We start from the raw sequence: 14,705 nt of genomic DNA, 5'->3' as shown, positions 1-14,705 counted from the left end.
AATCTGCGGCAAATTTGGGAGTTAAGAAGCACTAGGTGCATAGATCCTCATTAATGTGCCTCTTTGTATTCAATTTTTTTAAGATCATCCATCAAAATAACGACAATTGTTACACAACTTTTTCTTTTCTCATTTGAGCAAAGTTTGTTAAGCAAACAATAATTACATAACAAACATTTGCCGCAAAAAGTTTGCTAAATTTGGAACAGTGAAAAGTGAATAATACTGAGTGCAAACATGAATGCTTTTTGGCACTGGAACGTGTAAAAGTGTAGATATCCCTTTTACTTAGCGATAAGTGAGAAATATATTTTCAGTCAATAGTCTTTGGCAGATTATTTACTGGAACTTATTGTGGAAATATAATGCTGGAAGCGAATGAAGGCGAGCACTATGTATAGATTGAGACCATTTCACAACATTACAAGTTTATTTAAGTGTGGAGACTAGCAAAACCAGTACCTTTTCCCTTTTTTCTACGTCCAACAGAAAGATAGCTACTAATATTATAATCCGATAACTTTAATAAAGAAAATTATCAACAACCGGACCACAAATGTAGTAAGTAACAAACAAACCCTCTATACGATTTAACTAATGTTGTTCTAAAATATAAATAATATTCATCTCTTCTTTCGTTTAGCAAACGAAATACGAAATAATTACAATATTTCGAACTGTCACATAACTGTTCCAATGGTTATATGGATTGTTACTGAGCCAAACACCATGCCATGTCATCGAAAGGATACCAACATGAAGCATGTAACGGCAAAGTTCCTCATGAACAGCATAGCGCTTGATACTATCTATTCAGTTTCACTTCCTAAAAAACCTCTAATAAATGTCTCTAATTTCGGGGATGAGTACCGAAATTAATAAAAATAAATTGTCTTAAACCATAATGTTACCCACGGTGAAGATGTCCTACAGATATCCCATCGGTGGGTCCCATTCCACGGCACCTAGCGCACAAACGCATGTAAACTTATGGCCAATTCCATCGAAATTATGACCAATAAAGCGCAATTACTAACCAACACCGGGCCATGGCCACAACGAGGATCAAACCCGACGGTCCGCGCCATCTTTGATGTCGTCGTTCATATTTCAACACTCGTTTACCGGTGAATCCCGTCTCCATCAACTCGATCTCGCAGGACTTTCCGCGTTCCACTGTTCCATTCGAAAGCCTCGCAGAATCAAGATAGCAATGCCTAGCGAGAATAAAGTGAGGTTATGGCAACGGAACACAACACTTTAGGCGGGAAGGGTTCTACTTATTCCGAAACGATCCGAACGAACCAGGACAACGGCCATTTGCATCAGGACGGCCAGGAGGCGATGGGCAGCGAAATATGACAGTGACATATTGGTTCACATTATAAATAATTACTTGGCCCAGTGTCCCGGCCTCTCGTTGTGTCCGACCATTTGGCCCCCCGTTCCCGGACTATCTGCCCTTTCCGATCAGTCGCTTTCAATTTGGCCGCCGGCCCTGAGTGAGGAGCGATTGTCTTCGATGGATTTCACTAGCCACCCCACCAGTCCTAGTGTTGTTGTTTTTCCCATCGACCAACGTTTGAAGCGACCAATAGCGGCAGTGCGCAGTGTTCGACTACACGGATCACGCAAACGCATCCGCCCGGTCAAGGCAAATGGGGACAAAACGGAGCAAACGGATACGGCCACCAGTACGAGTCGGAGTTGGTCGGGTGGGAATGGTTTACGACACGCAATTAGTTCTTCCTCGCCCGTTTTTCCAAGTCCACGATGACCCCTCTCCTGTTCGCGTTCGATTCGTCCTTTAGTCCTTATTTGAAAAAGCGAACCTGAGGGGAGGAGGGGTGCCTATCATCATCATCATCCCCTCGGACCACGGAACCACTCGCTTCACAGTTCATTAAAAGGGACGAAGCCGTAGGTCGCAACGGTCTATTCGCTCGCCCCTTTGGAGTAGTAGTAGTGACCAAATAGAGCAACACTGAAAGGATCCTTCGATATCGGAATCGGCCATCCACCATCCCACCCCAAGGCGGGTCAACAATTAAGATGGCGCATTTCCGATACAGAAGCTCCTCGGGTTCTGTTGTTTTTTTTTCTGTTTGCTGTTATCGAAACATTTTCATTACGGGTCCCCTCCGCGGCGTGGCGTGGAAGGAGCGTCTCCTTCACTTCACTTCACTTCACTTACCTTCGTTTTGCTGCCACCGATCGAGCCCGGCCGTATCGATCCGGTTTCGTAGAACCGGGTCAGAATCTTCGAAACGCAACCTGCGAATGGAAATGGGAGGGGTAAAGGGGGGGGGGGCGTGAGTGGGAGGAGGAGGAGGACGAAGGTGTAATCGATCGATTTAATTAAGGGACCATCACCGTCATCGTCATCGCCATCGCCATCAGCATCGAGGCCGAGGAACTTACCGTGCGAGACGAGTAGCTGGCGGGAGATGTCGCACGGTCGGACGCCCATCAGCGCCAGCTCGACGATTCGCCGTCGGACGATATCCGGTAGGGGGCGGCCATTGACGAACACTCCTCCCAGCTGGTTCACCCCTGCTTGGCCTGCCGAAAGAAAGAGAGAGCGAGAGAGAGAGAGAGAACGTGAGTTAAAGGTTGGAACCATAAAAAACCTCCTTCCATCCGGATCCAGGATATGGGAATGCTGCTATGCTGCTATCAAACGCTAACCGATACCGAACCGAGTGCAACATAAATCCACCACATAAACCGTAATCGAAGCACACCGAAGACCCCCATTAGACCATTCGTTGGATGGGAATTTTTTTTCGCGTCCCTCTCGGGCGTAAGTGTCACGCCGTGGTACGAAATTTCACGCGAACCTCCCCCTCTCCACCTACTGTACCTTCCCCCCCCACCAGTCTCAAGAGGAACCACAAAATGTGGCAGCATTTCTCGTGGCGCTACATAGCTTTTCGGCATCGGGCATCGGATGCCGCCGGGTGGTTTGATACCGGACATTTCATAATTTCTGTTTGCGCCGCGTTATGACGGGTGTGTTGACGGGTGTGTTGGTTGGAATGCTGCGGCTGCGGTCACGCAGGACGCAGGGACGCTGTAGAGGTGAAGCAGTGCACGTCTGTTGTCTCGACCAAAAGAATGTCTGCTTTCGGGCGATAATTGTCCTCCGCAGACAGATGGAGAATTTTTGGGGGGAAAACGAAAAATACCTCAAAAAGCCATCTCAACCATCGAGCGTGAGATGTGAACGAAAGCATCGAAGGTACCCAGAGATGCATGATGCAATGTTGCAATCATAAAAGGACGTGGTACGAATACATCGAACCAATCGAAACGGTTGCGCTTCGATCGTTGGCTCCAGTTCGGGACGTCGGGATTCACTCAAATCCCAAGCGAAATATGCTACAACATAAAAGCATCTCGGTGTGAGTGTGTGAGTGTGTGACTATGACGTACTCGCTGGCGCTACTTTGAAATCCATCAGCGTCACATCAACTTAATTATGGGTTTTGCGCGGTAATTAAAGTCAGCCCTTCAGGAGGACGGGCAGACGTGGCTCCTGCTGGAACCTGTGACAGGGAGGAAACCAACAAAAAACAAAAAAAAAACCTTGGCCCTCAAGCCACGCGCCGCCAGCACCTGCGCGAAGGTACGTCCTAATGACAAAATTGCTAACCTGCTCCGCTGCCTTCACTTCAATCAAACCGAAATTGGGTTAGGGATGGTGCAGACCGGGAATGTCCTGCGTCCGCTGCTCTTCGCACATTAACGGCCAGGTGCGGCACTTTCCTCGGCGTACGCTCGGAGTGTATCTTTTGTATGCATGAAAATTTTCACAAAACTAACCAAAGCACGCCACAAGACAAATCCGGGAGAGGCGCTTCGTTTTCCTCGTTTTTGGTTTTTGGCCCTCGAATCCACTCCAAACGATCGGCACGCGACTACATGTAATGAGGTGTAATTGCATGTTCGAACCACACAATTCAATTGCCCCCTCGGAAAACGGGGAGGAGAATTCGGTGGCCTGAAAACGTGACCGAAACCACCATTCCCAGTACGTCTTCTTCCCGGGGCCCCAAAGAAAATCACTCGCCAGACGGACGGACGGACGGACGGATCTGAGGGACGTAGACTCCCGCAGGGGTCCAGACAAAGTCCGGCTGGTCGCGGCTCGCGTAATGTAGGTCTCTGTGCCAAAAAGTCTTGTCTCGATGCAACGCAACCGAAGCTGTGAAGCGATACGATCCACGATCGATCTACAGCTGCAGCTTTGTTTGTTGTGACTCTGGTGTGCCAACAAGCCGTTCAGGGTGTCTCTCGCGATTGCTCCAGACGCCATAATTACCGGGGCCGATGAAAGATTGTCGACGATGCACATTGCAACACCATCGGGACGCCGATATGTTCGAAACATCCTCGTGGCTCGAGGCGAGGGAGCGCGAGCTCGCATTATGCGAGGCGCGACACTCGATTGAACGGCGTGTGGTCGGCCACACTAGATCACATTAAATCAAATATTGATATCCGCCAACGGCCGGCGGCACTGCAGTATGCAAATCGGAGGACGTCGCGCGCGTATCCCTGACATGAGGTCCCGAGATACAGATGCGTATAGTGCGGCGATGCTACTGAATGCCACACACGTTGCGTATGTTTGAACCGCAAAAATTGGGGGGTTTTTGAGTTTAGAAAATTGGTACTTGTGCTCCAACTGTTTGATTTCAAATTTCAATTACCGTCTAATTTAGGTTTTGGAATTTGCAATTTGCATAGAATTCGAATGATCGAGTGGTACTAATGTGCATCAGCAATTAGCCGAATGGTTCAAGGATGTAGGTTTTTCATCTGCTAATATACATTGGAAAACGTTTGTCGCTTAATGCTTGCTTGTCACGCTTTGTTGCATGAGTTGCTTAGTAGCAAGTGGAATTCAAATTCAGATTTCGATTTCAATACAGTTTCGGGCCGGACGCTGTGAACTTAATTTTTTCATTTTTTAATTCATTTTTATCACTTTACTCATATCAATATGCAAAAATCCATACCCTTTACCAGTAAAGAGCTTCCAACTAATCCTGCATTGAATTTGACAAAAAAATTGAAAGCGCCTTTTCATTTTTTACCTCCTCTGATTCTGGTTGATGGCCGTATTCATTGTTTTTGTGAAACAATTTTTGCGGTAGCATTCTAAACATGAGAGACTTAAAATTACACCTTTATGTTACTTTGAACTATCTGGTTTTGCTAAGAATTCCATCGCATTAGACTACATTGAAACGTTTCCTAGAAGTTAGATGTATGCAGATAGTGTTTAGTCAATAGCTCAGAGTTTTCTGTGGTTGAATAAATTCTCGAACGAAGTGGAATCGTCAATAACTTAGTTTTGCGTTAGAATTGTCGATAGACGGCGGTATTTTCAACATTCTTTTGGATTCTCGGGATCTTTAATCGTCACAGACCAGAGTTTTTTTTAACATATTTAAAGATGGAGAGGCCGTTTGCTAGAGCACTGTTTAAGTAGTTCTTCAGAAGAAGAGCTCCAGCACTGTTAACGAAGTTATTTTTAAGAATAAAATATTTTTGTGTAAATAAGAATAAATTTTGTAACAATTTGAAGGTTGAACTTCATTATTAAATTTACAGAGCTTTAACGTTCATGGTTTAAACCATTTGGTGATTTTGACCCTTGGCTGATATTGGTGGCATTTACTAACAAATGTTCTGCTCTGCTGTTCACCTTCTAGCTTCACCATCCAACCAACAATTCAAATCTGTGCGTGTGAATGAACTGAAATATATTCAGCAGCAAAACTCCCAGTAAACCCCGACAAAACCTATGCAAACCACACGCAAAAAGCGAAGTTTATATGCTGTCACCACATTGGCACATCGCAGCGACCTCCAATCGCGGTTGGAGCGGTTGTGTGGTTCGCAAAAACCGCCCCCCGCGCCAACAGCTTAAAGTTCAAACCGAAACGCACAGACTTGTCTTCTGCGCATCGCCACTGACTGACACTGGGATCGAGATGAATTAAACATGACGATAAACCCGCAGTCAGTCGTCCTCCAAAAGGCATACACACACACGCACACACGAGCGTGCATCTCACTCGCCTGCTGGGAGCATAAAATCATATTGACTTTAACTCGAAACTGTAGCAGCAGCAGCAAAAGTCCTCGCCGGCCTCGTGGGACAAAAAGTAGCGGCCACGCCAAACAGCACGCCCAACGGGCGACGAGGGCGACGTGATGGTGAAGCGTGATAAAACCTTTAACCATCTCCAACGTTCACGCGCACCCGGAGATGACAGCGCAGCATCGATAATGAGAGGAACCAGCCGCACCTGAAGCTGAAGCGCACGCTGCTCGGGTTGATCCTGCAGCCCTATACCTTCCAGCCATCGAGTCTGGGAGCAAAAAGGCACGTTCCGTCCGTCCGTGGCACACACACACAAAACTCTGTAGATCGATCGATCGATCGTAGGAGTCAACCGGAGCGTATCGCACGGACCGATCGGACCGATCGGACCGATCTCGCTCGATCAATCTCGCATTGCAACCACGATCGGCCATGCACGATCGGTGCATCCTAATGGGCGATGGTCGGCTAATGGGCGCTTCCGCCGCCGCCGCCGCCGTGCAAAAAGCTGTCACAAAATTAGCGGCACGAAAGTGGCACCCAGCGCCCGGAGGCCGGTTTAACCCGCCGGTGGTGGAACCGACGACCGAGACGGCATCCCGGCTTCCCGGTTCCGCACATGACACAGATTCGTGGTCGCTCGAACGCCACCGAGAAGAACGCATCGAGTAAAAGCCTTCAAAAATCAATCATAACGAGCGACGACGACGACGGCGACGGCGACGACGAGATCGCGATGATTCGCGATTCCGGCCACAATCGGCCAGCTCGGTAAGCTCGTCATCAAGTCATCACATCGCGCCACGGCAGCCGCCGCCGCCGCTGCTGCTGCTGCTATGCGCGGTGAAATATGTGGTGTGTGCGCGAATTGATTGATGGAGGATATAATTATGATGTCGCCATTGGCCGTGTCCGTGTCCATTCGTTCCGTTCCATTCCCTTCCGTTCTCTTCCCCCGTCGTTTTCCTCGTTGCGGTCGTCAAAACCGGGACGACAAACCGGGAAATATGTTTATGCTTTTTAATATCGCGCGCGCAACCCGCAAAGCGCCAAACCGCCCGAACACCGGTTCCACCGGGCGCGTCCCTTTATGGCTTCATTACTCGAACCTCGTTTTGCCCTTTACGCGCGGAATGCACGGGCACACACATATCCGATCCGACGGCCTCCTTTTCGCGGAGCAAACCAGCGAGGGAACAGCAGGACAGCAGGCCAGCAAGGAAGCCAGCTCGCAGCAGCACCGGCAGCTCATTTAGGACATAATTTTAAATACCAAAAACAAAAACAAAAAAAAACGGTCCATGCGGTCTGCAGCGCATGAATGGTATGCGAAACACGGTGGAACGGAACCTCCGTGGCCACTCCGCTCCCGCCATCCGATACGCCATTCGATGATGATCATGATGACGATGATGAACCGGTCAATCTGTCGACAAACGACGGGGACAAACAACAACAAAACCAAACCGAAATATGGACGCCAGCTGGAACGAACGAGATCACGGAACGGAACGGGCATTTGGTTTTGTGGGCCGCAGCAAAACATACAGAACCGCTCCGCGACCACGAACGGACATCGGCTGGATTGGTATGTAAAGAATGCTGCAACGCGACATGGGCTCGTAACGATTCGGCGCAGCATCCAGGTATCCTTTTTTGATGGTCAGACTGGCCACGGGGATGTGGGATGTCCGGATGGAAGGAAGGTGTTTGCGATTCAGTTATCATTCAAATGAAATGCTGCGCAGCTGCTGCGTGCTGCAGCTCCCTGCGCCATAACGGGTTTCATTGCACCGCATTAATGCACTTATGCATTAAGTAGGTATCATGAAGGGCTTTAATTTATGATTTCTTAAATTGTTTTGGAAATTATTTCCTTTTTCTACACGATATCCAGCACCGATACCGATGTGTGCTCGGTCGTACCCGTGGAGGAGCCATGTTTTGTTAACGTTTCCTTTTGGGCTACATTGTTTATGGTATGTGTAGTTGAAGATCGCAACGTTGTCCGGAATATCAGTTGCCGATTAATTTTTCCAAATAGTTTTTTTCTGGTAGCATACAAGCTTAAGAAACAAGTAGCTATCTTAGCCATTAGATAAGGGTCGGTAGGGTATAAAACATTTTTCACTGAAAACTCTGGTGCAGGAAGAAAAACTAAGTAACTAAGTAACTAAGTAGTTAGCATACCAAATTAAATATTTCGTAAAACGCAGGCATGCGGTATGCAAATCAACTTCGGCAATTTTCAAAAATAGGCGTAACGTAAGAAATTATGGGAATAAACATGGAGAATGTGAGCCTCGAAGTTATGGGTTGGAAACTCTGGCGGCTCCATGAAATTGAGAAACTCCTTTGAATGCAGATCTTCCTGTTGAGCTGTATCTGAATCAGTTTCTACTAACCTAAGGTTTGTACATTCTTCTGAGAAAAGATTAAGTCTTAAATATAAGTCTGGAACACTTGAATATAGCATGGAATATTGGGTAATGACCTTAGATTTGAAACCTTCACCACTTACACTATAGCAATACGGCAATGGGGAATAATTGCCTTCACTAGTGTTTACAATGTCCTTGAATCAGTATCCTCGTAGGATAATGAGTAAAAATAAAGAGGTGCCATTTAGCTATACTCTGGTGTTTTAACTGGGTGTTGAATTAAGTTTAGGTAAGATGCTTTTAGTGAGATAGTAAACCGCTGATCGTTTTGCAGCAATACAATCATGGTAATATTTCATCAACTTCATAAAAGACTATCTTTTAGCAATTATCCTAACTTATGGACTAACTGCGTAGGTTATACATACCGCAATATCGCGTACAAATATATCATATCATGTTTTATTTATTAGATTTACTATGTAAGTCTACTGATAAATCAAATTGTTCATACGTCAGAGCAGAATAACCTATTTTTGATAATTAGAATACAATTGGCTTATCATCTAATAGATTGTTGAGTTAATCAATTCCTCCCAATTTTCCTGACCATTACGTGGGATCATATCTTACATTCCAGCATTCCATAGAGCCGTTGATCTCGCTGTACTCGTTGGTGAGAAAACCGGCGCAAGAACTGCTTCTAAAACGCCCGTTCGATCGTACAAATCACATCAACCTGAGCGCAAACGCAAACGCACGGCCAGTGCTGCTGCTGCTGCTGCTTATCGTCGAATCAGTGTCACCGAAGTGTGCAATTGAAATGCCAGTTCTAATGAACCACGGTGCAACCGAGAACCAGTCCTCCACGATCACGTCCACGACCGCGACGTCTTCTGCGTTACGCAAAGCGGTTCTACGGTTACGGTGACGACGGGACGGGCATCAACGACCAGCGCATCAACGTACAGGGCAGGGCAACCGGACCCGGACAGCAGCAGTAGCCCCCAAAATGGTCGACTGGCTCGGGCTCCGGCTCCGTAGAGTGTGTAATGTGTAATGAGTGCCCCGCGATGAGCCACCGAACCGGGGGCCGATTAATTATTATGGTCATTTCAAGTGCTGCTGCTGCTGCTGTTGATGCTGTTGATGCTGTTGAAGTGCCATGATGGAGGGCTCGTCCCGCAACTGTTGACGATGCTAATGGTGGTGCTCTCGAGCTCAGCTACCGCTAAGGCCGAAGGCTCGTAAAGCGCCACCGTCGCTGTGCACGCACGGAGAAGGAGGAGAAACGAGAAGGAGACGACGAACCCCCGATGAAACCTGCCGCTGCTGGCAAACCCTCGAAAAGGTCCCTCCTGAGCATGGCGGCGCCTCACGACTCACACACAGCATCCAGCCATCAGCGCCTAGTCGCCGTCGACTCGATCAAAATGGCAAGAAATTAAAATTCATTTCATATAAAACTCGACCAAACGATTTGGAGCCGACCAGAGCCGAACAAGTGCACAAGTGCCAGAGTGAGTGAGAGAGGGTACTGGTTTCCTTTTCCCACCATTCCCTCCACCGGGTGATGGCTACTGGAGACTCCAGCTCGGCCCCTACGGCCTCTTGGCGATACCTTGGAACGCGTATGTTTATACGGTTTCGCGTTAGCCGAGTTCGCGCGGTGCGCGGTTGTCATTCTCGGTTCTCCTTCCACAACCCAAGGCCCGCCTCTCAACGTGGGCAACGCTTTTACGCTTGCCACTATAAATTTATGTCTCTTCCCCGACCGCACCTTTCGACGAGCTTTCGGGAGGCCCCAGGCCAGGCCCTGGAGCTGGGTTAACATCGAAACACGAGGACTCCTCCCTTGAACCTCGCGAACCTCTGGCGAAATGTGGGATCTGGGACTCGCGAAAGTGCTTCTTCCTTGCAGCAGCACCAGCATCAGCAGCGTGTAACGGACGAACTGGGCTCTGGGACCCCTGGAGAAGGCTTTTACGATCGGACCACGGAGCTGGCCCCGCGGCTCGCTTACGATCGCGGTCCGATCCGTTTCTGATTGGCTGTGAAACGTTTATAGGGCGGCGGCGGCAGCGGCGGCACTTTAGCTTGGTCCCTTCCCTTTTCCAGGGTCCCTTTCCAGTGACCGCCACCGCCATCCCTCCTCCCAGGAGTACCTTTTTGATGGCCGAACGCCCGAAACGGGTGTCCTGTCTCGGGAGTTTATGTTTCCGCCGTTTCCGCCACCAACCATCCACCGTCTCCAGCCGGACTCCAAATTGGCGGAATTTAGCGGTTTAATTAGTTCGCGAATGGTGGTACGCGGAGGCCATTTTTGGCTCAGTTCGGCCTATTCGGTTTTGTTCCCGACGATGTCGGCAATTAAACAACGAATCAAAACCAAACCCTCCCCCCAAAACCCCAAACGTCTTTGAAAATGAAACGAACCCAAAGCATTCGCCTGGAAAATTAAGCTTCGAGACGCCAGGCCCGGGAGGGTAGGTCGGTCGGTCGGTCGGCGGACCGGCCGGCGCCCATTAAAGGGAACCGAAAGGAAACCGATCGATCTGCATATCGCCTGCCGCTGCCGTCGGGACGATTGGAATGAATTCAGAAGCCGAAACGTTTCGCCGAATCATCCGTTCGGCATCGTTAAAAGGCAACGCATTGGACGATGGACACGTCGCCGAGGGACAGACGACCCCCTGGTATCCTCGAGCCTCGGAGATAGGGCCCCGAATTCGATTCGATACACGATTCGATCTTTTGATATCTTGTTCTGTTCTCCAGACTCCAGGAGATGGATGCCCGATGCGACGACATTCACACGCGACCACAGACGTTCGGCTTCCGGCTAAGCCAGCTCCGGGAGCCCCATGATTAGGGGAAGCAGCCGTTCCGATACACACTCCGATTACACGCGCCGGTGTTTCGGACTATAATTTCGGATATACGCTCACTGTCGCGGCGTAACCACGTCCTTACGTCGCCTGGAAAGCGTCACAGCTTCGCTGGCGCATCTTCTAATCAATGGTCGAGCTTCCCCCCCCTTAAGGGCAAAACCGTCTCTTATTCCGTGCAACCTGCCTCTATCGAACCGATAAGATTAGATACTGTTGTGGTACTGTTGTTCCGACTACTCGCCACCACACATCGCAGAGCTGATCAATTATTTTGATTATGCTTTCGCTATGCTTCGATCGGCGACGTGCGGCGCGGATCGCAAGTTGCAAATTCTAAACATTCAGCAGTCCTTTTTCGGTTGCTGTCTCGTGTCTCGATGCATCTGCCGTTTTTTTTTTTTTTTGGGTGTAATCATGTTACCGATCATCTTGTGCCACTGGTGCCGGAGACAACCGAACGGTTGTGTGCGTGTGTGCGTGTGTGTCTTTAACGGCCTCAAATGGTCACCTGAACAGACAGTACCGACCGGTACCCACGGAAGGCACGTTGTTTGCTTGATGAAATCGATCAATTATTTAGCGTGATGATTGTTATGATTAGTCTGTTTATTTGGCTTGATGAGAAGTTATTTGAAGTTCATTATCTGGAATTGCAGCTCTAGAAGGGCCATTCCGAGGCTCACCCTGGCCAATATGCGAGTGGCTTCGAAGTATAAGAAGAAGAAATGGGACTTGCAATGTAGCTCGTTTCGGGTTTTCATTTCAAGGAAGATATAACCTGTCATTTGCACGATAGCCATTTGTTAGCCAACGACTAGGCCTACAAATAAGGAACAGCAGCTTTAGCGTTGGATTTCTTCACTTAACATGTCAGTAACTATCAGAGACTTGCTGTATATCAAGAGTTATGCTACAAAAAAATGGAGGGATCGTCCTTGACGTTACGTTTGGTCAAGCTAATAAAAAATATTTCCAGAAGAGTAATATTCGGTTCAAAAGGCTTGGCAATCAGTTACTAAAAGCCGTGTACATCTTTCAGGCAAATATTGGCTACATTGTCAAAACAAAATGCCAGAAAAGTGTATCCTTTTCTATGTCAAATTAATACGTTCGCTTTTTTCATGCAAAAATTAAAAACTAAAGAGCATGCATAAACGTATAATCTATTGTCCTTAGATCTAATGGCGCCATTTACACGGTTTTTCTAGTACACGGCTCAAGCAGGAGCCACCAAAGACCGGCAGTCATTCATACCTAAGTAGTCGGATTTAATTACTATGACAATTTGTAGCCTGGAGACTAACTAACGGCTATACTAACATCGATTGGGATGTTGCGAAATTGAACTGAAATTTCAGCAAACTTAATTTGTTGTTTCCCTTTTCAGAACACGTCGAAGAAACGCCAATGGATCATCTTCCGTAATTTAACTGAATTCGATTCCAAAGCCAAATTCAACCAACTTGTCGTGCAGCAGACGCTACTGGTTTTTTTTTTGTGTGCCTCTCCTGTTCATACCACACTAAGAAGCTCATTCATCCATCCGCATCGAGATTCCGCGCGCTTTATCGAAGCCACAAACGCAATACAAACCCAACACTTCGATTAATTGGAACTGATTAGATACACAGCTTACACGACAAATGAGGTGTTTTTCTCCTTCATCAGAGGCTCCACTCCATTAATCCATCAGCGCGACTGCCACCGGAAATGAATCGTCTGCGTGCGTGCGTGTAACGTCCCTGGTTAATGGCGCGGTTCGGTGGATCGGTAGCACGGCGCGACGTTTACGGCGATTCCGATCTATGACGAGAGGTTCGGGTTCGCTCCCATTACAACGGATTGTTGTTACAGCTTCTCCAAAAGCTCCAGCTCTCCCTTACCTACCGACGATGCGGTGTGGTTTTAGCTTTTAGCTTCTCGCAAGATTAACGAGCCACCACGGCCACGAACCACCTTCACTATGCCGTCTTCACCAACGTCTGTCAACTGCCGACCGCGGTCCGTTCCGTCGCGTTTACGCTCCGCTCCTTCCATTGGACGTCGCATTTTCCAGGAAAACACACAAAAAACGCACCACGCTTGCCACGGTACATGCTGCTAGGGACCGTTTCGGGAGCAGGTTAAATGCTATAAACCTCGAAGGCCAACCTAACTTCCAAATTGGTTCCACGATGGCGCTGAGCACCCACTCGACCTACCTCTCTCTCTCTTCCTCTCTCTCTCACTCACTCACGGTTGGGATCATCTTAATTAGGAAAATAAAATGGTAACAACACCTGAAAACATCACTTTTCTCCGGCCTGGTAAGTCGTGGCCGTGGCGAGCACTGTGTCGGCGGCATGCCGAGCGCCGAGCACCGTGAACCAAGATGTGCTCCTACAGTTCTGTACCCCTTTTGCTTTCCTGCGCTGGACTGCGTGGAGGCGCAAATGAAGCAGTAAAACGAGTACGTAGTTAGCAGAAAACTAGGAAAACGCCAGTCGTCAGTTTGGCGGGGAACGAAGGCCGGCCATGTTGCCGTCAATGGCGCAGCAACGGACTTCTGCCCAACAACAGCAGCAGTGGTTACGGTTCCACTCGTCTCGGGTGTTGGAAGCATTAACCATGGCCTCACGGTACACGGGCGCTGCTTGTTCGGGGGAGGTTACTGTCAAGAGCGCTTCTGTCTGTTGCCATCAGCAAACTAGGCACCGACCTAGAGTTCAAAGCTACAGTTAACGCGTACGTGGCACCGCTGTGGAGCCAATTAATGCCACTGCGAATGCACCCTGACCAACGCACGCCAGACCGGTGAGACCTACGACCACACTAAAACCTGGACCACGGAGTCAACATCCTGCCAACGACGTACCGTTCCGGCATACGATCGTGAACGAATTAATTCCGTTTTCCGTCACCACAAGGGACATAAACTGACAAAACCACCACCACCACCACTAGCACTAGCACCACCCAATACCATAACATTTCCGACACTGCTGCCGGTCTCTTCGTCCTACCGTGGGAGTGTCCTGGGTGAGATGCCGATCCGGAGGCGATCGTCATTCGTCATTTTCTCGCTCAGTTTCCCGAGAAGGGAAGGCAGAGCAGGTATTGCATAAATCCATTCTTTCAGTCAATTAATTGTCAACTCGCACAACCGACCACGACGACGATGAGATGGTCCGCCCAACCTGGTACCTACAGCTACAGTACATCACCAGCACCGCAGGAACTACGCGTGAAAACCGACTCCTGGTTTCGCCGACACCAGGGCTGTGTGCCGATATCGCCGACACCACAACAACAACAGCAACATTAAGCAAAAACAAC

The 14,705-nt window shown here is 48.5% G+C and overlaps 1 protein-coding gene across 1 annotated transcript in view; it reads right to left on the bottom strand.

The window, feature by feature from the left end:
• The window catches only part of LOC125959443 (paired box pox-neuro protein), a 61,469-nt gene that overhangs the window by 11,295 nt on the left and 35,469 nt on the right, over positions 1–14,705 (bottom strand). The window contains exons 2-3 of the mRNA XM_049692267.1: positions 2,422–2,562; positions 2,195–2,274 (exon numbers count right to left, since the gene is read on the bottom strand). Coding sequence (XP_049548224.1) covers positions 2,195–2,274; positions 2,422–2,562 — 221 coding nt within the window. The remainder of the gene's footprint in view (positions 1–2,194; positions 2,275–2,421; positions 2,563–14,705) is intronic.

This window comes from Anopheles darlingi, chromosome 2 (assembly GCF_943734745.1).
Source record: "Anopheles darlingi chromosome 2, idAnoDarlMG_H_01, whole genome shotgun sequence".
Classification (NCBI taxonomy): domain Eukaryota; kingdom Metazoa; phylum Arthropoda; class Insecta; order Diptera; family Culicidae; genus Anopheles; species Anopheles darlingi.
Note: the sequence above shows the minus strand (reverse complement) of the source record. Positions and strands in the feature narration are given on the sequence as shown.